Below are 24,674 nucleotides of genomic sequence, written 5' to 3'. Positions count from 1 at the left end.
TAAAGGTATTCACAGTGTGATTATTACAGGTGGGGATTTAAAGAGCATTTATAGTCTCTTCCCTTTTGACACATACTCCGAGCTTGGATATAAATGACAAAACATGCTAGTGATGGTCCATTACAGAGCGGTTTACTTCTGCCCGTTTATTTCAGCTTAAAACAAATCCCTGTTATCAGCATAATGCTTCTTTTGGCCAGAGCCTGGTGACCCCCCCCCACCCCTCGCCCTTGGATCACCTAAGGTCCCCCTACGGGGCCCATTCCCCAATTTGAAGACCTCTGCTTTAGGGACGGATGGAAGTTAGAGGAAAACCCTGTGCAGCGAATCCATGCGTGGCACCACAGCACAACACTGGTTCCGACTGTCCTGCTCAGGCAGTCACTAGTGTCCTGACCTGAACATATTGTGTACTTTGTTGTCTTGACCATTAGATGCTGTAAGGTTGCTCTGATATCCTCAGGAACAGCTGGCAAAATATACACCACCCTGTCCCATATCTACCTATCCACGAGGCACGATTGTTTACAGACCTTAGGGCAGGATTGGCACTGGAAAATATGAGTGTCAGGAATGTTTCCATTTGTTCGGTTATTCGTTCAGATGGGGTAGTAGGGAAAGCATTGGGGTTCTGGAAGCTGATCAACAACAGTACCACTAAGCTCTACAGGTGGGGTGCTGGAGGAGAAAAACTGAGAGCAAGCCTGTGTCTTCTTGCCACTCACGTTTCACTAGGGGGCATGATCCTAGTTTTGCCAGGTGCACATCTGGACGTCAATGAGATCCTCATTAAAAGGCAGCAGAGGTTCCTGCTTGGTCTAATGTGGGTTCAGAACCTCAGTGAAGACATTTATTTTTACCTATTGCATTGATGGACTGAGGTCTAGGACGTTTGCAGTCCTCCTGACCACTGTACACAAATTTTTTGTGCAGACCTGCTGTTATTGCTTACTTTACATTCGTTTATGCATTCACAGATACATACACAAAGATAAATACATACACTTAGGGACAGACATACTCAAGCTTTGGCTCTTCTGTCCAATTTAAATTTGTGACGAAGGATGCAGAGTCTTCTGTATTCTTGGCCAGGTTCGGAAGAATAATCCAATGTCTGCTGAGGTATCCAGACCACTGGCATCCTGAAGGTCCTCAAATAGGCTTCCTCTTCATACTTGTCCCCATTGTCACCATCATAAACACCATATTGGTGGGATATGTCTAGATTTGAAAAAGTGTACTGCTGTGGTCCAAAGTGTTAAAGAAAGAGCTTTGGAACTCGACATATCTATCGGATCCAGGTCCAGCGATGTTGGTATCAATGTCTGGACTCGGGTCAGTGGCGTAGCAACAAGCGCGTGGTGTGTTGCTGTGGCGAAGCCAGAGTTGGTGGCGCCGTGCTCAAGGAAGTGGCCCACCATGGGTACAGCAGTGTCTGTCTGCATTGGGGACAAATACCCTGATGTGCCTTCTGACAGGTAGCTAACCTCAGAGGGTGTTCCAGCAGGATCCAGTGGAGTATTAAAGATTTTCTCTGCAGCCTGGCGGAGGTCGCCTGCTGTTGCAGTCCACTCAAGGGAAAGCGTGTGCAGGAAGTCTGCGGGAGTCCATTCTGTGTAAAGGCTCTGCGGTCTGGAGGTACCGGGTACATGCAAATTGCGGGACAACAGAGACCCATGATTCGAGTTCTTTTGGGATATCTTCTACTTGCCTGAGGTCTGTTCATGCAGAAGTCTTTGGAAGGAAAGTGCGTCCGCAACCTCGACTGCTTCTTCTTATGGCAGTCCGGAGGTGGCAGATATATGGGAGCCTTAATGTCATGTTAGGAGTGGATAGACTCCACAAAGAGCCACATAACCTCATCTGTCGGTGTGTGATGGAATTGCTGAAAAGTTCCCAGTTCCAGTCTGGCCACTGGAAGAAATGTATAAGGTGCGGTATCTGCAGTTAGAAATCTCTATCATAAACTACCTTAAAATCTATATTTGGTGTGAATCTATTCCAGTATTTTTACTGTAGCAAAGAGCAGAACATTCCTATGGGTATTTAAATGGGAAATACAATTTTGGGGCAACCACCCATGTTGTCTCAGACTAATTAGCGGTTTTTTTTCATTTTTTGTGCAGACTTGCTATTCTTGATTATGGTATATTTGTTTTTGTGTGCACATATACGTAAATAAAGATAAAAACAAAATCAGTGACAGAACAAGCTTAGGCTCTTGTGTACAATTTAAATGCAAAATTTATAACAGGAAAATAAAAAGAATATTTATTGAAATTATTAATTTTAACTGGAATTATTAAAGTTGGCTGGTCAATTTTGGCCCATACGATTCATAGCTCATCACAGTTTCAACCCAAATTTCAGCAGCTGCTGTGCAACCCTATCATGAAGCAGTGCTGAAGGGCCGGTGGCCAGCTTTAGGACCTGTACTTTTATTTTCTGGAGGGCAATAATTTATGCAGCAGGTGACACTGGATTGACAAGTAGGAAGCAGAGTGGGGGATCAGGTGAGAGGTTGTTGCACCAAGAGCCAAAGACTGTTAACAAAGGTGGCTGGACAATCAGACATCCATTTTAGAAAATTACTCTTTAGGAATCAACCTGACAGGTGTTAAAAGGCGCAATCACCCTCAAGGGCAGTTTACATGTGTACGACAACCTTCCTCCTCTAAGCGCGGTTACAATCCAACAGCCCTCAGGACGTGGGGAGTTCATTTTCACATTCAATAACTCAAGGAGAGACTAGTTCTTCAAAGGGAAAAGTTTAATGCTATCGCTCTTTTGTCCGCAGCATGGTCTTGCGAACAATGTGTTGAAGACATACTACAATGTTGTTTCATGGGATTTAGAACATCTCTTTGGACTTCGAAGAGATGTTTATACTTATTCCTGGAAGAGACTCAGAAGATGGTCATTCATGCACTCATCATGTCCCAGCTTTATTATGCTAACTTCCCTATGTGGGTCTCCTGATCTACCAGCTATGAACACTTCAGATTTAAGAAGAAAAAATGGGGTGGCACCTCCTTCACCCTGTTTGCGGCCAAGGCTTTGAATGCCCTTCCTTTGGACCTACGCACCATGAAGGACGAACGTGCTTTCAAACGTAATCTCAAAACATGGCTGCTTTAAACTGCGTACCATTAAGCTGGCCCTTGCTCTGGTCAGTTTTTAGTCTGCTTAGTGCCGGGACACTCCACGAGTAGCCGTGCGCTTTATAAATTCTTCTGATTTAATTTGATATGATTTTTGCCCAACAGTTTCTTATACGCTATTGTGATGGGGCTTATGTGTGCAGCATTGTAATGACACTGTGTAAGCTAGAACTTGAGGTGAAGGTGTTAAAGTACTTTTGTAGAACGCATTTATTACATTTCAGATTGCATGTTACACAAAATGGTAAAAACTGACATGCTTGATCAAGCAGTACACCTCGAAAGTGCACTGTGGTGCAGATTAGAAAAAGTAGACAAGCAAAAAATCAAATGCGAGGCTTTCTTAAGGTCATCAGATGTCATTTAGAGAATTCCAGTAAAGTGTATTTAATGGGTTACATAGCTATTTTATAATAAGATACCTTGAGACAATATGATCATATTTGTTTGCCAAGGTTGAAGGTCGCCTTGTTGGTAAAGTCAAAAGAACCGAACAAGATGGCATGAAAGGACCATCCTATATATTTTCATTCATGTTTTTAGGTTCCTTGTTGGTTTAAAGGCAAAATTCATTGTACTCGTTTGGCCTTCTAATCTTACTCATTTGTACACATAATGGCACCTGTGAAGGAAGTAGGAACATATGTTTTGACGTCTTCTATTTCAACTAGGCAATGGCCTTTTACTGTGCTAAAACGCTGTAAGTTTTAAATCTCTCTGACACCAATTCAATTTTCATAAAAAGGAGCCCATGCACCTATTTGCTAGAGGCAACTTGTTTGCAATATGTGCAGTAACATTTACACATAGACCAGAAACGTGCTTCACCCACACCCGCTTTATTTTGTTTAAATGTACAGACAAATTCGTAGGTTATTGACTTGGACAGTGTAAGTGTATTTTCTACATTGTTTTTCAAACAGCAGAATGACATTGTTTGTGCAAAGGCACTACAGGTACACAGTTATTCAAACGTACACATGCTTAAAGTAGTGTATGTGCCATTGCACCTTTCTTTATATGTTTATTTGTGTGCAGGGCCCCTTCCTAGATTCAACCACAGTCTCCTCAGAGACTCTGTTTGCTTCCCACTAGAGCTTTTAGTCCTGCACACACCTTGTGGCTGAGTTAGTGACTACATCCAGTTGGTGGTGGGAAGGATTTGCTTGAGTGAGGGGTGGGTGTAAGCAAGGACTTGTGTGAGTGCGACCCGATGTTCTACGTGTATTCATGGATGCACGTAATCTTGATTTCCTGTATGGCGTGGACATATGATTACCTTAACGTATTCCTGGGACTCTTTGATTAGCTTGTGTATTTGTGCTTACAAAACACAGAAGCATGTATACATTTACAGGGCATACTGCCAGCTACTACATTCATGCAGTATAATGAAAGAAAACGTAGACATGCAGTGTAGCACGATGTTCACTGTACAGATGTGTTCAGATAGGAAAAATGGTCTATGCCCATGTGCATGTACTCGTAAATAAACGTGAACATGTTTAATGTTAGCGGTGCTCATATAAAGCGCTCCAATAAGGTCGGTTGAGTGCGCACAATGTAAAAATGCAAAAAAAACAAAACTGGACCTCAATCACAGCTCGAGCAGTGGACAGACACTAATTAACCCTCATCAATGTGTATTTCATCCAGGCGCCATAGAAAGAGCAGGAAGTGACACCTCACATGCGCAACCAAATGAGAAGGCAGCAAAAAAGAGTCATATTGGTGTCAAGGAATGGTTGTGCCTCAAATGACTAAAAACCTACCAATTAAATCACATATTTTTTTTTAAATCAGCTGGTTTCATATCTGCATTAACAGCTCAATGCTCATTTACTTCAGCCTGCTCCAGCACAGCAGATCACCGAGGAGGTAAGTGACAGACTGTTGCTGGTGTTGGACATGGTGTTTCTGACATGGATGAGAAAAATATTTGAAGAATTATAGAAAGATGTGCCCCCATTTTAGCTTTTCACAGAACTAACCATAATTTCTAGGTCAAAATTAAAACCCTTGTGTATCTCATTTACTACAGTCCCCTATGTAGGAAATGCTTTCGGTTCTAGAGCTCTGACATGTCACTCCGGACTGCTTCACTTTATTATGATTACAGGCTGTTCGTGTTCTAGTTGTTCATCAGAACTAGCTGGTGAAGTACATCACTGAAAATAATCAATCAACTAACAGACTGGTATGTTGGTGTTGCCATTTGAACTGCATTCTTCACTAAACATGTCAGACCTGTTTCGCACATGGCTGTGGAAGATATTTGTTTGTTTGAAGAAAATGAATTCTCATTTTAGATTCTGCAACTCATTTCATAACTTCTACGGGAAAACCATGAGAGCAAATACCAGCAAAGGATCAGCATTTTGCAGTGTAAAACCACCTTGGAATCCACTACAATTACTAAAATTAGTATGATACCACCAATAAATGATTTACATTGTGACTCATCACGCTTTGGGTTTGTTCCTTTTCGTGGCCCTCAAAACCAGGCATTCACTACAACGCATTTCAATGGGACTAAAATGGCTTATCCCACACAAATGCAACAGACATGCTTCTTGTAACCTTACAATAAGTAGTCCGATGAAAAACAAAATTTTGTGAATTTCACCCCAAATTTTAAGGGTCAATTTTACAACAGTAGTACTATCCAAGGGAGAGGGCAGTCAGACGTAGTTATTGACCGCTGTGGAGTAGGCCCTCCCAGCTCTACCTTTGGCCCCTCTCACTCCACCCCAGTCAGTCACTACTGGGAGTGCCTTCCTCTTTGATTCATTAACAAAGGGTGAGCCTTCAAGACTCACAGAAAAACGACCATAGAATTCAGTTCTATAGAAAAAATATATTTGTACATGGCTTTATAGAAAGCCACTCGACCATATGCTTTCTTTCCTTCCTTTCCGACTGAAGAAATGTCAATCTACAAATGGGCACTCTGCAAATCAATTAAAAGTATTACATACCCAATTATCTGTTTTGCAGCCAGCATTAGAGGTGTTCGTCCATGTAAGTCTGGTGTATCTATGCTCTGGAGAGAAAATGTATTAATTATTAGTTTATTAATTAGATACGTCCAAGAAGTTCAATTATTATACCTTTGTCACTCCTTTACTACACAAAGGGAGCTCAGGTGACAAATCAGAAGAACAAGGTTTGTGATGCACATTTTCCGTGAAAGTGAGCAGACAGAATAATACAGTGGTTCATGCATGCGCTAACTTATTTATAAAATATTTTCACTCGCGCTGTACCACAGCGAAACATAACTAAAAACATTTTTCACTTGTTTTTGACCATGGTTGCTGTTTTTGGCACAGATGTAACTTTAATCTTACCTTTAGGTTATGAGTTACTTTATGTAAAAGTATTGCCAAAATGCTTTTTGATAAAATATTTTGTATCAAACCCTGCAGAGCAGAACTATATCCAACTGTATATAATTGCATGGCACCAGTATAAACTATGTAATATGAAATGTGATATCTTAACATATCCCCTAGCACATTTCCTCTGAAAGGGGTCGGTTCATAAAGGGTTTGCGAGTGGCTGCAACATTCTCCATTCTTTCGTGTGAATTTCAGAAATCAGATCTCCTTACTCGGGTTCCTGATTACACACCACAGAGTCAACTGCACTAAATGACCAGCCATAACCATGAAAGTGTTATCAACATTGCTAATTTGTTTTACATGATGCTTTAGTAAAGCACGACTGAGTTGCTGACAGCTGCCCTGCGAGCAACTGTAACATGTACCAAACAAGCAGCATAAGCTGACGAATGATCTTAGTTTTGTGTAAACAGCCTGTACATGATTGATTAATGCTAAAGCACAAGCTCAAAACATGCACGTTCACAATCTTTTCATCTTGTTTCCTAAAGGACAGTGCTGGTTCCTACTCTTTCCAACATTAGAGAAGTAATGAGGTTTGCCTTCATACAATAGGTGAGAAATGCCAGGGTCTTGAAGGTTCTCAATAGGATGTATGGTAGCATTTTACATATTTCTGAATGTACGTTTCACAGCTGTCATTTCATATAGGCAACGGCCTAAGAGGTACTGAAGTTTACAGAAGTTAAGCTGTTCTTCTCAGGTGCAACCAAAGGATACCATTTGACCTGAATAACCTGTGTTCCCGTAAATTAAGTGAAAGGGTAATTTTGTTGTGTTTGTTGCTGCTGGAACATTAATTCTCCCTACTTTAATCCTTATTCCAATCAATATGTACTATCAAATTAACTTTTTGTGCTGTAACATTTCTATGTCAACATATGTTGGTTAAATCTGATGTTGAGTTTAGCATTTAGGGCCTGCACTAGAGTTAGGCGGAGGGGTTACTCTATCACAATGGTGAAGGCTATCCCGTCCACCAAAATCTAATCCCAAGGGATATAATGGGATTTAGATTTTGACGGACAGGATATCCGTCACAGTTGTGATGGTGTAACCCCTCCACCAAACTCTAAATCAGGCTCAAGTTTCTTGAATCTCTTTAGAGCTGCAAACCACATTATATACAAGAACTTTGTATCCAAACTGTGACACACCAACTGTTGATGCCGGCTTATACCATTTCATAGTAATGGGCACACTGCACGGAGAATGGCATGCCCTACATGCCCTACAGAGGGCCAGCACTACTGTTATATCAAAAATGTCTTTCATCTAGAATTTTCAAACACTAATAATAATATCATATTTTTTATCTAGTGCCTTTTTCCATGCTTCGTTTCTGCTTGCCCTAGTGTATAGGCATCATTATACGAGAGTTTGTATGACCCCCTCTGACCTGCGTTAGGGCCAGGAGTACACTCGACATGGCAGACAGCTCCATCAGCCTGCCTCCGTGCCCCTAACCCCGCCTTTACTGCTGAAGGAAGCTCTAGGCCCTCCACCACCCGCAGGCACCCGCCTGCGCCTCATCCCTGGTGCCTAGTGGTAGGCGTATCTAGTGTGCTTTGTACTTTGTATTTCGTTTTTCTAAGTCGTATTTAGATTTTGTAATTCATATTTCGTTTTATGCAATGTTTTTGACTTTAACGGTGCCCATTTTCAGCCCCAATCATTTGACTCTCTCATTTTGCCTGTTTTCAAATCTGGCTCTTGACAGTTTTTCCGACCCTGCTGCTGCGTCCCCAGCGGCCCTACCCCACTCGTGCCCCCATTGGCCACTCCCTCCCACCTCCCCTTCTTAATGGCGGCCGCTGCGTGGTGCAGAGTGTGACCCCCCTGACCTGCCTTAGGGCCAGGAGTACACTTGACATGGCAGACGGCTCCACCAGCCTGCCTCTGTGCCCCTGACCCCGCCTTTACTGCAGAAGGAAGCTCGAGGCCCTCCACCACCCGCAGGCACCCGCCTGCGCCTCATCCCTGGTACCTAGTGGTATGTGTATCTAGCGTGCTTTGTACTTTGTATTTCGTTTTTGTAATTTGTATTTCGTTTTATGCACTGTTTTTGACTTTACCTGTGCCCATTTTTGGCTCTGCTTTGTTTTACTCTCTGTGATTTTGCCCATTTTCAAATCAGTCACTTGCCGGTTTTTCCGACCCTGCCGCTGCGTCCCCTGCAGCCCCACCCCCCTCATGCCCCCATTCGCCACTCCCTTCTGCCTCCCAGCTGCTCCTCCCTCCCGCCTCCCCTTCTTAATGGCAGCCACGCCAGAGGAAAACCCATCTGTGCACGTCCGTGCCTAGACCGCACCCAGCGCCCGTCCCCCTAGTCGACCACTAATCCTCCACAGAGCTCCTTGCTCTCAACCACGGCAGACACACCGCCTGCACCCAGGCCAACCCCAGACACACCGACGGACCTTTCACATGCCACTCATGCCACTTCTCCTGCACTCACACCAACAAGCACCACAACATCACCAAACACCCCAATCACCTCAACTGCATCCTCCTTAACACCCGCCCCGTCCACAAGCATGCCATCGAGCTTTGGGACCTACTTACAACAAACTCTCCCAACATCGCCTTCCTCACTGAAACATGGATGAACTCCTCATCGGAACCCGACATGGCCATAGCCATCCCAGAAGGATACAAAATCACCCGTAGAGACCGTATCACAAAACCAGGAGGAGGAATGGCCTTAATACACAGAAATTCCATCAAGATTTCCACCAACACCAATGACACCCTAGACACCGCAGAGCACCTACACTTTCAGGTACACATCAATGCCAACACCACCCTAAGAGGAACCCTCATCTACAGACCACCAGGACCCCACATCCCCCCTACCTGTGACACCATCGCCGACACTATCAGCTCCCACGCCCTCACCTCCACAGACTACCTACTCCTCGGTGACCTAAACTTTCACCTGGAGAGCACCCACGACTGCAACTCCACTGCCCTGCTGGACAACCTTGCAAACCTCGGCCTCAAGCAACTGGTCACCTCACCCACCCACTCAGCCGGGCACACGCTAGACGCCATCTTTTCCTCCAGCAGCCATATCGCCTTCACTCACACCACAGAACTCCACTGGACTGACCACCACTGCGTCCACTGCTCATTCCTGAAGCCCACCACCCACCACCAACATCCTACTCCCTACAGCACGTGGAACAAGATCTCAAAAGAACAACTGATCTCCCACCTCGCACAAGCTCTACCTCCCAGTACCAACGATCCCAACGCCGCCACCCTCAACCTCACACGATGGCTAGAAGCATGCGCAGACTCCCTCGCCCCACTCAAAATACCCAACACCCGCACCAACAAGACAGCCCTCTGGTTCAGTGCAGAACTTCAGTCTTCCAAACGAGAATGCCGAAAAATTGAGAAAGCCTGGTGCCAAGAACCCTCAGTGAGCAACTTCTCTGCCCTCAAATCAGCCATGCGCAAACATCACCAGCTCATCCGGAGCACCAAGCGATCCTTCTACAAAGAACGCATAGACGACAATGCACACAACAGCAAGGAACTTTTTGCCATCATTAAAGAACTCACCAAACCCAAATCCTGCGCCACCGACCCTCCACACTCCCAAGACCTCTGCAACTCCCTCTCCAACTACTTCCACCGCAAGATCGCAGACATACATGACAGCTTCATATCGTCATCATCCACCACCACCACCGATACAGCCAACACCACAGCACCCTGCCGCACCAACGTACTGAGCACCTGGACCACCACCAATGATGAAGAAACCGGCAAAACCATGAGCTCCATCCACTCAGGCTCCCCTACAGACCCTTGCCCCCACCACATCTTCAACAAGGCCAGCCAAATCATCGTTCCCCAGCTCCGGGCCGTCATCAACAGCTCCTTCGAGACCGCAACCTTCCCAGATATTTGGAAACACGCCGAAGTCGACGCTCTTCTCAAAAAACCCAAAGCAGCCCCTGAAGACCTCACAAACTACCGACCTATCTCTCTACTCCCCTTCCCTGCGAAGGTCATGGAAAAGATAGTAAACAAGCAACTGTCTCGCTTCCTGGAAGACAACAACATACTCAACATCTCCCAGTCTGGATTCCGCAAAAACCACAGCACAGATACAGCCCTCATCGCCTGCACAGACGACATCAGGACCAGATTGGACAAGGGTGAAACAGCCGCCCTCATCCTCCTAGACCTCTTCGCAGCTTTCGACACTGTATGCCACCAAATCCTTCGCACACACCTCTTCGACGCCAGAATTCGCCACAAAGCCCTGGACTGGCTCACCTCCTTCCTCTCCGGAAGAACCCAAAGAGTTCGCTTCCCTCCTATCGGGTCTACAGCCACCAAGACCATCTGTGGGGTCCCCCAAGGATCCTCCCTCAGCCCCACCCCCACCCCCACCCTTTTCAATATCTACATGGTTCCACTCGCCAGCATTATCCGCCCCCACAGCCTCACCATCATTTCATGCTCTGACAACACCCAGCTCATCATCTCCCTCACGAGGAACCCATCTACCGCCAAGAATAACCTACACGCCGGACTCCTCGCCATCGCTAACTGGATGACAGCAAGCCACCTCAAATTGAACTAAAAAAAAAAACGAGATCATCTTTGGTCCCAACAAGACTGCATGGAACGACTCTTGGAGGCCCACCCCCAACACCCACCACCCACGCACGCAATCTTGGCATCATACTGGACTCATCTTTCTCCATGACTCAGCAAATCAACGCTGTATCATCCTCCTTCTTCAACACCCTCTGCATGCTATGCAAGACTTTCAAATGGATTCCTTTAGAAACAAAAAGAACGGTCACCCACACCCTCATAAGCAGCAGACTGGACTACGGCAACGCCCTCTACGCAGGGACCACAGCCAACCTTCAGAGAAAACTCCAGCACATCCAGAATGCAGCCGCACATCTCATCCTCAACCTCCCTCGCCACAAACAGATCTCCGCCCACCTCAGATCCCTACACTGGCTGCCCATCAACAAAAACAAAAAGACCATTTTCAAAATCCTTGTCCACGCTCACAAAGCCCTCCATGACGAACTAATCAACTTCCACAACCCAACTCGACAGCTCCGCTCTGCTGACCTCACAACAGTCTCCCCGCATCCAACGCACCACCTCCAGTGGCATATCCTTCTCCCACCTCGCCGCCAAAACCTGGAACTCCCTCCATACCAACCTATGCAATACCTAGGACCTCCTAACTTTCAGAAAGCAGCTCAAAACATGGCTTCTAGAGCAGTAATTACCCCACCCCCAGCGCCTTGAGACCCTACCGGGTGACTAGTGCGCTTAAGAAATTTGATTGATTGATACTTTTAGTGAAGAAAAATAATGTTTAGAAGTATGTCTCTATATCAGTTTACTGTGTTTTATTGACAACGCTGAATTGAAATTTAATCTTTGGTAGTATCCAAATTCTCCTGAACTCCTACATTTATTTGGCACTCCTTGAAAAACAATCCTTCAGTTGTGCCCACCTGGATGATTCAGACAGGTCATGCACAGCTTTCACTTTGCAAATGCAGGCCATGGGCACTGTGTGGAGCAAATAGCTGTTAGGTGACCTCTGTGTGTTTCTACCCAATGACAACACCTGTGTGTCATGCTTTTTTATTTTTAAAGGGCGGGTTATCTCTAAAAGACAGATGTAACTATGTGCAATGTTGTACATCATGAATGCTGGAGATCTGCTATCTCTTGTAGCCTTCCATTACTGAATCTGAAGGCGTTCTGATGGGACTGCAGATGGAATCCCTGCATCATTAACATTAATGGGAAAGTATTTGTTGCATCCTCACAAATGTATTTTTTGTGCAGAGATGGGTTAGTACATCTGCTCCTGCTAAGAAGATGCAGGGGTTATATTGCAGAGGGTATGCAAAAATTGCATCTGTGATATGACCCACCAATAATACATGAGACCTTAATCTTTTTCAGAATGTGAATATGCAAGAAAACATCTGCAAAAACTGGCTTTGCAGGTTAAAAGCACAACAAACTGGGCTTATTTTACTGAATTATGTATTAGAAATGTAGCCAATTTCTTAAGAGTTATTTCCCAATTTGCTGAAAATAAATTTGCACGCTAAATAAATTGCAAAGCATTATTATCAAAACATAAAAATGCATGCCTACATGTTAAGATATAAAATTTACCTGGCCCTTTGATATGAAATATGCAATCACAGGGATGTGCTGAAATAGTACTGCAAGATGTATACCGCTGTAACCTTCGCCATCAATGAGAGTGGGGTCTGCCCCATACTGAAGCAGCAGTATTATCACTTGGAGATGTCCTTGTCTAAAATAAATAAGGAATAATAATTTTATCCTTCATCATAAGGCATTTACATTATTAGACAGCAGCAGTATCTTGCAACTGACACCCAACCACTCTAAAAACAGATATGCACCAAACACATCTCCCCTCAAATGGATAAATATTTCAGAGCAATGAACTATTGTGGTGCATGCTGGTAGTTAAGTCAAAACTTTATCAGGTCTTTTGCTACAAACCTTTTGTGAGAAATAAACTTTGAGAGTTTATTTTTTTATCAGAAAAGTGTTTGAAGGAAAACTTACTATGAGAGGCTACGTCCCAACTGTTACCAACCCACCTTGACTTCCAATACTTCACCATAATCATCTCCTAGACAGACCACTGCACAGACTAGCACTAGTTCCCAAAATGGCTACATCTGAGCTGGAATAGCGAATAAGCCAGGCTGGATTAACAGTGAGTATGGTCTCAAACTCTAAGGGAAGAACAATTAAAAGTGGGGGGAAAGTTTTTGAGAAGGGGGAAGAAACAGAGAATGAAGGCTGGTGAAATGAAAGATTAAGGCCTGATTTAGATCTTGGCAAACGGGGGTATTCTGTCACAAACGTGACAGATATCCCATCCTCCATATTACGAGTCCATTATATCCTACGGAAACTGTAATACGGCAGATGGAATAACCATCAAGTTTGTGACAGAGTAACCTGTCCGCCAAAATCTGATCAGGCCCTAAATTATAATATCAGAGAGCCAGAGATGTTATGCACAAAAGGTGAGATTAAAACCACATCCTTCTCCTTTTTCAAATAGTAAGCTTTTCTAATATTTTTTGCGGCCAAAAAGCCATTTGCAATACTGTTGAAGCATCCTTTTTAGGGTTGAACCTGCGTTGCATGCGCTTCACTTGCGAGACGCTTTAGGAGCCAGAAAAGGGCTCGGAGCCTTGCTGACGTCACGTCAGTGTCTTTCATTGGTTCGTGGGCTTGCCGGTTGAGATCTGCTTGCTTTTACTAGTGGAAGGCATGCATAGGTCATGCCTTTTCCAGTGGTTAGCTCTCCTCTTGCGCAGCAACCAAGTACTGAAAACATGCGAGGCTCGCTGTTTCCCGTCATGTTTGTGGACTACTTTTTATCTTTTGTTCGCAGCGCGATCTCGCTTGTCAGAAGTCAAGCGTTTTGCACAACATCGACCCCGTTACATAGTTAATTGCACTTTTGCCGGTTACTTAGATAATTGTACTTTTGCCAATAGGTTTCATTAAGAGTGAACTGTAGCAGCGCGATCAAGCTGTTTTTTTCTTTCAATGTGGAAAGAAAAATCCGGTTGGGAGTTTACAACTGCTAATAGCTGTAACTCCGAGAAATGCGAGACCCTAGTGCATTACAAATGCTTGTTATTCTTCTGAAGACTTTGGGGCAGCTGTACAAACCATTTTCCAATGTACAAAAGGCGAAATGCAATTCGGTAACTTGTTACCAAATCGCATTTTGCTTTTGTGATTTGGTATATAGAAGGGGTGTGTTTAGGGTGTCCGTTCCAAATACTGAAACGGTATGGTATGTATTACTGTTCTGCGACCAAATTCTAGTCTCAAAACAGTAATATTTTACCACCAGTTTCAAACTGGTGGTTATTCATTCGCAAGCGGTAAGGAATCCGATGGACCTCTGCCTACTTTTTAAAAAATGACTCCTGTGAAGAAAGGAAGGTATTGGTGAGGATAGGGATAGCCCCTGGAGCTCCTCATCCAGTACTGAGAGTTAGGCATTAAGGTACAGTTACAAAGGGGTCTTTGCATATGTGGATATTTAATTTCTGCCCTGTGCATAATCTGTGAAACTGAGCTTCTCCAATGGTGTGCCACATAAGAGCTCCAATGTTTCAAAGGGAGTGTGTACCTTTAGCATTTCACTTGATGAAACCCTTATGCTAGCTGCAGAATTTAATTTTAGGTTTTTGACTGATAGCTAATTTATTTTTTGCCACCTGCGAGTTCATAAACCATTGCTTCGGGCTCCAACAGAAATGGTTTAGATAGGCTCTGGATTTCTTGTACCTCTGCTGCCACTGGGATCTACACTGCCTCCATCTGTAGACGTGTCCTGCTTTCCTACCCGTGAATGGGATTGTAAGAGGGATTGTTAGCAGGTGACATAGGTTGAGTGGCTGGAAAGAGGCCCTCTTCTTTGTTGCTCTAGGCTGTCTGATTGACTATTTTAGCTTTCTCTGCTGAATCTTAACATTTTGCCTCACTGGGTTTCAAGCTTTCAAAGGCCACCAAGATCTCCAGAGAGTCTTTCTGTGGTGACTCTGGGCTGTGGCATCTCACCAAGTATATCAGTAGTTTAGTCTGCAGAGTCTTTCGAAATGTCACAAGTTTGGGCAACCAGGGGCCCCCCTCATGTTGAACTGTTTGTGGTCTTGATGCCATGGTGCAGCATGCCTTTGACTCATTGTTCTGGTGATTTCTACTGAGACTCTCCATAGTGTGCAGAATTTAGTTTTAGTTTTAAAACATGCGTGTCTACAAGAAATTGCTGTACATGTATGTGCTATGTGCTTCCGGAAGTCCAAGGGCTCTTGTCTTCCTTCACTTGCCCTCGTCTTATGACCCTGCCATGAGCCTACTTTTTCTATCCCCTAATTTTCTTGATTATTACTAGTATTTCATCCCTATCACTGATGCCCTGTACCCCAGCACCCCCCAGGGGACAGTGCTCAATGCTTTTTGCCTCCTCCCTGGTGTCCTCACTGAGTCCTCAAAAAATCCTGAGGTTTCCTTAACACTTTAGTCATCGTCCTTGCCTCACTCATTCTTTCTTTCTTTGTGTCACAGGCTTACCACCAAAAAAAAGAGGATCCAGCCAGGTGACTGCTGGAGAATACTGGGAGTGTGTTGAGAAGAGAAGGGAAGACGGTACATCATGATCCTATCTGGGAAGTGTGGAGAGATAGAGGAGTCATGCCAGGGTGCACTGGTCTGGGTCAGACGGCCGTACAACCTCAATGTGGATGCATACGCCTAGCTACAATACAAGTATGACCTGGCCAGTTTGGGCTGAAGAGTATCACAGATCTCACACCAATCTTTACTCACACTCCTCACCGCAGCAGTATGATTGAGCCTGGAAGCCTGCTAAGCCTCAGTGTACATCCTCCAAATTCTGGCAGTTCCTAGTGGGCATCCCCGATGGGCCACCCCATAGTGAATACCGAAGAAGAGCCAATTCTATCAGGTTGACTGTGTCACTCATAATTCAAACAGACAAGCAGCAATACATCTGCAAAACAGGGCAGTCCACTAGCAGTCAGAGGGACAGGTGGACAGTCAGTGAAGAGTCTGATGGAGCCACACTGCAAAAAGAAAGCAACATAAGCAGCTTCACCGACCACCTATGTGCTATCCAGCTGCGCTCACACATCAGAAGCCTAGCACACTGACGAGTCTGTAGCGAGGAAACTGCTGAAGCCTGCCCTATTCACAATGATGCAGCCTCTTCATGGTAGTGACGGCTCTTTCTTCGAAGTCATATTTTTGAGAAAAATAGATGCGAGTTTAATGAGACTCTAAACAACAAAAGGTGGGATAGGATACACAAGTCAATAGTGAACTCCAGTCTGAATGGATGAGGTTACCAAAGAGCAATTCAGAGAGATACAAGCGTAGTAGGACTTCATTCATTATTTTTGCATGAAGTAAATCAGTTATTTACAGTTTTGGTAAAACATAAGATTCGCTCCTTGAAGTTGAATTTATCTTTAATAAAATGTCTCCTAAAAGAAATTAACCCCGGGGGTTTCATCCTTGTCCTCTAAACAACCGAATGCTTAGCTAACTACTACACCATATTTATTCCAGTGCATCACAGGCGTAAACATTGCTGCCAAGCCAGATATCCAGATGCAGTGTCATTATAAATATTTCTATACACTTAATACTTCACCTGATAGCCCAATGAAGTGGAGTAGAATTCAAATCCCCGCCCAACTGATCCACCACTGCACCTTTAGAAATATAATATCTGTGGAAAACAAGCAAAAATATTAGTAGGTAAAAATAAATGTAATAAACATTTTAGTCTATCTCTAGAAAGCTTTACATTTATAGAAGGTCAGCTTTATGTTCATTTACAAGGCACATACCACTTTCTTGCAGACCTGTGAGGACTATCATTAGGGTTCTATCTTGACAAGCAATTACTGAGCAGTATCCTGTGTGTCCTAGGGACACACTACTGTACCACTCTCCAGTGAAGAACCATACTATTCCCCTTCTCCTCTGGCCCTCCGAGCACCAAGATACAGAGCAGTCATAACATACTAAAGTGGCAGCAGTTTAAAACCCACATAGTATGGTAATGAAACACTCAACCTCATTGCCTCTCCGGTGCTGTATTTGACCTATTTACAATGAAAATGAAGAACGGTTAAAAAAAAAAAAAAAATACAGAACAAAAACCAGATGGCACTGTGTTCCTCTTATCAGTATCCTGTGGCGTAAGTACTCATTCTTATCCACGCTGATGGGTGGAACTTCTTTTATTAAAACCAGGAGATTAAGTGACACTGTCCAGGATCATAGGATGGTGAAGCATCTGGCTGCACACATTTACAGCATGCTTTTCAATGATGTAATCTCACCCTGTTACCACGCACGTCTACTGTTGTTGTCAGCTCTATGTTATGTTTTATTTTGTTTATCTTTGCCTCCAACGCCTTTAAAATAATTGTTTCATTTCTATGAAGCATTATCAAAAATATTGCTATGCCACCACGCATTTTACGCCTTTATTAGGAGCATGTTTTTGCTTTATTTTCAAACCTACTTTATTTATTTTGAGATTTGGCTAGTCTAGGAACTTTTAGTTTAAAAGAGGATGTGGTGTTACTTATGAATTGTGAAGTGGGCAACCACACTGTGGTCCATACTTCGTGATGTTTATATTGTGTTTTGTTGACAGTGCATAAGGAGCAGCCCTCATAAAAATACCACAATTACCATTTATGCAACAAAATAATTACATGGTGACAAATCAGTAGCGAGGTGTGAACTCTGAAAGTAAGGATGAACTGGGTGCAGCCATTAGTTAAAGGCCGGATGAAAATCAAAACAAGCACAATGTAAGCGCTGTGTAAGCAAAACTAAAAAACTAGTTTAACAAAAGTGGTTGACAAGGTGTTCTTGGATTATTGGCCAACGATAATGGAAACAAATGAAAAATAACTTCTTTTGTAATGAGCATCTGACCAGTTGTGCAATATAAGTGAAAGAAGCACACTGAAAGTGCTTAATTGCTTTATTGTGAAAGGTAAGATATATATTATATGTATTACAATTTCCCTTCCAAAGAAGTTGTTTTAATTTTTCCATTTTGCTTTGCACGCATTTATTTATACTGGGCTCTCAATGCAATCTTCCAACCAAATCCTTGTTGAGGCTGCATCCCCAAACAACTCATGAGAACTCACTCAGGAAAAACAAATACAAGCAAAACGGAAGAGCAATCAACTTATCTGATCTTCAATGCTTCCACAATGAAAGGTGATGCTTTACCTTACCTGTCTACCCAACAGACACTAATATTCTACAAACTTAACCTGACACAACGCATAGGAAAGTTTTCAAGAAATGGAAACGATAGTAAATAAGCATTGCAAAAGTTAATAGGCTTCGCCTCTCCGAAATCTATCGGTTTTGTCAATGTATTTTTAAGACGTATCACAGCGGCACTAGCTGCTGTACAACATAGCTTAAAGCTTTAAAAAGCGCTATTAAGCAGACTGAGTTGACCACGGTATAGTGCTTTTTAAACTTTAAGCCACGCTGCAGAGCAGCTAGTTTGTTGTGTCAGTAATAACAATTAAAAAGTAAATGTTCCTGCCACACTCAGGACAAATCCACCTGGTCTTAAACAACTATTTCATTAGGACTGCATATGATCAGCGTGCTTTTTTGCTTCATTTTACGGTTTGTCAGACCCTTTTAATTTAACCTTCTTGTGTCAGCATGCATTTTAAGCGTGCTTATGAGCTGTATGATTTTTTTTTTCCCTCTGTCGCCTTTTGACTCAGGTTCTCTTAGTTTCAACGACGCTCCTTGGTTCAGGTAAAAATGCAGGGCTGAAAGAGCAGGGCTGGCATCTGAGAGTTTAAGGCAGGCTCCAGGCAGCACAGCAGTGCTTCCAGGTACAGTAAAGCAGTCTTGCAGAGTGCACAGCAAGTCACAGCAGCATGTAGTCTTCTGAGGGTACTTCCGCAAGTCCAGAAAGTTAACTGGAGAGTGGGTCTGAGGGCCCTACATTTGTAACTGCAGCCCCACTAATATGCATTTAATTTAGAGGCCTGTGATATAAGGTATACAACACAACAAGGGACTTATAGTAAATTCAATATGCCAATCAGGTGTAAGTCAATCAAACCATGTTTAGTGGAGTGAGCACAAGCAATTTAGTGCTGGATAACAGTGGAATGGTGCACAGAGCCCTAAGGCCAATAAAAATGAATTTCAGCACAAAATGGAGGTAAGTAGAAAAAAAGGCTTGGGGAGGTCACTCTACAGCTTAAAGGTCTTAAGATCCAAAGCCTGAATAAAGAATATGAGAATAATATTTTGGTGGAACACCGCTTTACCAGATTTAGTGGCTATAACAGTGATCAGTGAAGATATTTCTTCATCAGCACTGCTGCACCTCTTGTAACTGATCCCTGACATAAGACAAAAAAAAACACAATTGTTGGACGTTCTCTGACGTTTGAAACTCACTCACACTATTATTGAGTAATGTGGAAATGTCCTTGAGCTTGAAGTATCATGGTGGTTCTTGGAAGATGACATATTCCTGTTTCTCCTGTTCTTCAAATTCAGAAGTCCACAGGATAAAACAAGAGATATTGGGAGAACAGCAGATGTTATGAGATGGAAGCATGTATTGGTGGATAGTAATGCATCAGCATAGGACACAGGGCTACCTCCCTGCTTTCTACAAAAGGAGTTGCTCCTTGGTCATTTTTTAACATTCACCACCCAGATCCAGCTCACTAAGTATCGCTCACCACCCAGATACAGATTTAAGGCCTGATTATGACTTTGTCAGAAAGGGTACTGCAACTAAAATGGTGTTGGATTCCCCGGCCACCAACTTGGTGGTCCGCCCACTGCATTACGATGTTGGCTGGTTGCTGAACAAGAGACTGCCAGAGTCCCGCCAACTCTGCCAGCCATTCGCTGAGTGCCGTGTTGGCGGCATGGGAAAAAATCAGCTGTCAGAAAGCGGTACAGACAAGGATCCCACCATGCAGATTATGAAGTGCCTTTCCGTCAAGCCGACTGTGGCAGTGAATCCACCTGCTTCGAGAAGGTGGAATAGAAGGAATTGGGGTGCAAACTCACCCATTGCCTTCTTTCGGCTTCAGTCTCCGACTGTACTAAAACATGATTTTCACATTTTTGTTTGGAGAATATTGTAGGATGCATTTCATTTTAGTTAAATTCTTCGCTCTTCACCTAATATCCCCATTTTATACTATCACCAGTTAGTGTACAATATTGAAAATGTCACTTACCCAGTGTACATCTGTTCGTGGCATTAGTCGCTGCAGAGTCACATGTTGTGCATAGTCCGCCATCTGGTGTTGGGTCGGAGTGTTACAAGTTGTTTTTCTTCGAAGAAGTCTTTCGAGTCACGAGACCGAGGGACTCCTCCTCTTTGCTTCCATTGCGCATGGGCGTCGGCTCCATCTTAGATTGTTTTCCCCGCAGAGGGTGAGGTAGGAGTTGTGTGTGTTAGTAATAGTGCCCATGCAAAGGAATTTATAAGTATGTACAAATTAAGGTTTAAGTAATATATTTACAAATATACAAATGTTGAAGATAACTTCCAACGGCTACAGGCTCCCGGGGAGGCGGGTGGGCACATGTGAATCTGCAGCGACTAATGCCACGAACAGATGTACACTGGGTAAGTGACATTTTCAGTTCGATGGCATCTGTTGCTGCAGATACACATGTTGTGCATAGACTAGTAAGCAGTTATCTCCCCAAAAGCGGTGGCTCAGCCTGTAGGAGTGGAAGTAGTCTGAAACAAAGTTCTTAGTACGGCTTGACCTACTGTGGCTTGTTGTGCGGATAGCACGTCTACACAGTAGTGCTTAGTAAATGTGTGAGGCGTAGACCATGTGGCTGCCTTACATATTTCGTGCATTGGAATATTCCCTAGGAAGGCCATGGTAGCGCCTTTCTTTCTGGTTGAGTGTGCCCTTGGTGTAATGGGCAGCTGTCTTTTTGCTTTAAGGTAGCAGGTTTGGATGCACTTAACTATCCATCTGGCTATACCCTGTTTTGATATTGGGTTTCCTTTATGAGGTTTTTGAAATGCAATAAACAGTTGTTTTGTTTTCCTAATTTCTTTAGTTCTGTCAATGTAGTACATTAGTGCTCTTCTGACGTCTAATGTATGTAGTGCCCTTTCAGCTACTGAGTCTGGCTGTGGGAAGAACACTGGTAGTTCTACCGTTTGATTTAAGTGGAACGGTGAAATAACTTTTGGTAGGAATTTAGGATTGGTTCTTAGTACTACCTTATTTTTGTGTATCTGGATAAAAGGCTCTTGTATTGTAAACGCCTGAATTTCACTTACTCTTCTTAGAGATGTGATGGCAATGAGAAATGCAACCTTCCAGGTTAAGAATTGTATTTCGCAAGAATGCATGGGTTCAAAAGGTGGCCCCATGAGTCTTGTCAAAACGATGTTAAGGTTCCATGAAGGAACAGGTGGTGTTCTTGGTGGTATTATTCTTCTTAGGCCTTCCATAAACGCTTTAATGACAGGTATCCTAAATAGTGAAGTCGAATGGGTAATCTGCAGGTATGCAGATATTGCTGCGAGGTGTATTTTTATGGAGGAGAAGGCCAGATTTGACTTTTGTAAGTGTAGTAAGTATCCCACTACATCCGTTGGGGATGCGTGTAATGGTTGAACCTGATTATTATGGCAGTAGCAAACAAACCTTTTCCATTTGCTTGCATAGCAGTGTCTAGTGGATGGTCTTCTAGCTTGTTTTATGACTTCCATACATTCTTGGGTGAGGTTTAAATGTCCGAATTCTAGGATTTCAGGAGCCAGATTGCTAGATTCAGCGATGCTGGGTTTGGATGCCTGATCTGTTGTTTGTGTTGTGTTAACAGATCTGGCCTGTTGGGTAACTTGACGTGGGGTACTACTGACAGGTCTAGTAGTGTTGTGTACCAAGGTAGTCTTGCCCATGTTGGTGCTATTAATATGAGTTTGAGTTTGTTTTGACTCAATTTGTTTACTAGATATGGAAGGAGAGGGAGAGGGGGAAAAGCGTATGCAAATATCCCTGACCAGTTCATCCATAGGGCATTGCCTTGAGACTGCCTGTGTGGGTACCTGGATGCGAAGTTTGGGCATTTTGCGCTCTCCTTCGTTGCAAATAGGTCTATTTGCGGTGTACCCCAAATTTTGAAGTAAGTGTTTAGAATTTGGGGTTGAATCTCCCATTCGTGCACCTGTTGGTGATCTCGAGAGAGATTGTCTGCTAGTTGATTCTGGATCCCTGGAATAAACTGTGCTATTAGGCGAATGTGGTTGTGAATTGCCCATTGCCATATCTTTTGTGCCAGGAGGCATAGCTGTGTCGAGTGTGTTCCCCCCTGTTTGTTTAGATAATACATTGTTGTCATGTTGTCTGTTTTGACAAGAATGTATTTGTGGGTTATGATGGGTTGGAATGCTTTCAGCGCTAGGAATACTGCTAGTAATTCGAGGTGATTTATATGCAGCTTTGTTTGATGTACGTCCCATTGTCCTTGGATGCTGTGTTGATTGAGGTGTGCTCCCCACCCTGTCATGGAAGCATCTGTTGTTATCACGTATTGTGGCACTGGGTCTTGGAAAGGCCGCCCTTTGTTTAAATTTATACTGTTCCACCATAGAAGCGAGATGTATGTTTGGCGGTCTATCAACACCAGATCTAGAAGGTGACCCTGTGCATGTGACCATTGTGATGCTAGGCACTGTTGTAAGGGCCTCATGTGCAGTCTTGCGTTTGGGACAATGGCTATGCATGAGGACATCATGCCTAGGAGTTTTAGTACCATCTTTGCCTGTATTTTTTGTGTTGGATACATGGCTTGTATAACTTTGTGAAAATTTTGAACCCTTTGTGGACTTGGAGTGGCTAATCCGTTTGTTGTGTTGATTATCGCTCCTAAGTATTGCTGTATTTTGCACGGCAGAATGTGTGATTTTGCATAGTTGAGGGAGAACCCGAGTTTGTAGAGGGTTTGTATGACATAATCTGTGTGATGTGAACACTTTGTTAGGGAGTTGGTCTTGATTAGCCAATCGTCTAGATACGGGAATACGTGTATTTGCTGCCTTCTGATGTGTGCGGCTACTACTGCTAGGCATTTTGTAAATACTCTTGGTCCGGTCGTTATACCGAACGGTAAGACTTTGAATTGGTAATGTATTCCCTTGAATACGAACCTTAGGTATTTCCTGTGCGAAGGATGTATCGGTATGTGGAAATACGCGTCTTTGAGATCTAAGGTTGTCATGTAGTCTTGTTGCTTTAGCAGTGGTAACACCTCTTGTAGCGTGACCATGTGAAAGTGGTCTGATTTGATGTAGGTGTTTAGTATTCTGAGTTCTAGGATTGGTCTCAGTGTTTTGTCCTTTTTTAGTATTAGAAAGTACAGGGAGTAAACTCCTGTGTTTATTTGTGTACCTGGTACCAGTTCTATTGCTTCTTTTTGCAGTAATGCTTGAACTTCTATTTCCAGGAGGACTAAATGCTGTTTTGACATATTCTGTGTTTTTGGTGGGACATTTGGAGGGATTTGGAGAAATTCTATGCAATAACCATGTTGGATAATTGCTAAGACCCAAGTGTCCGTTGTTATATCCTCCCAAGATTGGTAAAACTGACTTAGTCTTCCCCCCACTGGTGTTGTGTGGAGGGGTTGAGTGACTTGTGAGTCACTGTTTGGTTGTAGGGGTTTTTGGGCTTTGAAATTTTCCCCGGTTTCTAGGGAATTGTCCTCCTCTGTACTGGCCCCGAAAGCCTCCCCTTTGGTACTGTCCCTGGTAGGTAGACGGTGTTGATTGTGAGGTGCTGGCTTGTGTGCCCTGACCCCGAAACCCCCCTCTGAAGGTTGTTTTACGGAAGGTGCCGAAAGTGCCTCTGCCCTGCGGGGAATAGAGAGCGCCCATGGCCTTGGCTGTGTCAGTGTCCTTTTTTAGCTTCTCAATTGCCGTGTCCACTTCTGGTCCGAACAATTGTTGTTCATTGAACGGCATATTGAGTACTGCTTGCTGTATTTCTGGTTTAAAGCCAGATGTGCGTAACCATGCATGCCTTCTTATGGTTACTGCGGTGTTTATTGTTCTTGCAGCTGTGTCCGCTGCATCCATGGAGGAGCGTATTTGGTTATTGGAGATGTTTTGTCCCTCCTCAACCACTTGTTTTGCCCGTTTTTGAAATTCTTTGGGTAGATGCTCGATGAGATGCTGCATCTCGTCCCAATGGGCTCTGTCATAACGCGCTAGGAGCGCCTGAGAGTTTGCGATGCGCCACTGGCTTGCAGCTTGTACTGCGACCCTTTTCCCAGCTGCGTCGAACTTGCGGCTTTCTTTATCCGGGGGTGGTGCATCGCCTGATGTGTGTGAGTTGGCTCTCTTGCGAGCTGCCCCTACAACAGAATCTGGTGGCAGTTGTGAGGTGATAAAAGCAGGGTCCGTGGGCGTTGCTTTATATTTTTTCTCCACCCTTGG

General features: G+C 43.8%; 1 protein-coding gene across 1 annotated transcript in view; it reads right to left on the bottom strand.

The window, feature by feature from the left end:
- The window catches only part of ZDHHC13 (zinc finger DHHC-type palmitoyltransferase 13), a 239,586-nt gene that overhangs the window by 128,544 nt on the left and 86,368 nt on the right, over window positions 1–24,674 (bottom strand). Inside the window, exons 4-6 of the mRNA XM_069221911.1 lie at window positions 16,821–16,898; window positions 12,752–12,896; window positions 6,140–6,204 (exon numbers count right to left, since the gene is read on the bottom strand). Of these exons, the coding sequence (XP_069078012.1) occupies window positions 6,140–6,204; window positions 12,752–12,896; window positions 16,821–16,898 (288 nt within the window). The remainder of the gene's footprint in view (window positions 1–6,139; window positions 6,205–12,751; window positions 12,897–16,820; window positions 16,899–24,674) is intronic.

This window comes from Pleurodeles waltl, chromosome 3_1 (genome assembly GCF_031143425.1).
Source record: "Pleurodeles waltl isolate 20211129_DDA chromosome 3_1, aPleWal1.hap1.20221129, whole genome shotgun sequence".
Classification (NCBI taxonomy): Eukaryota; Metazoa; Chordata; class Amphibia; order Caudata; family Salamandridae; genus Pleurodeles; species Pleurodeles waltl.
The sequence above is the reverse complement of the archived record's forward strand: the minus strand, read 5'-3'. Positions and strand labels throughout refer to the sequence as shown.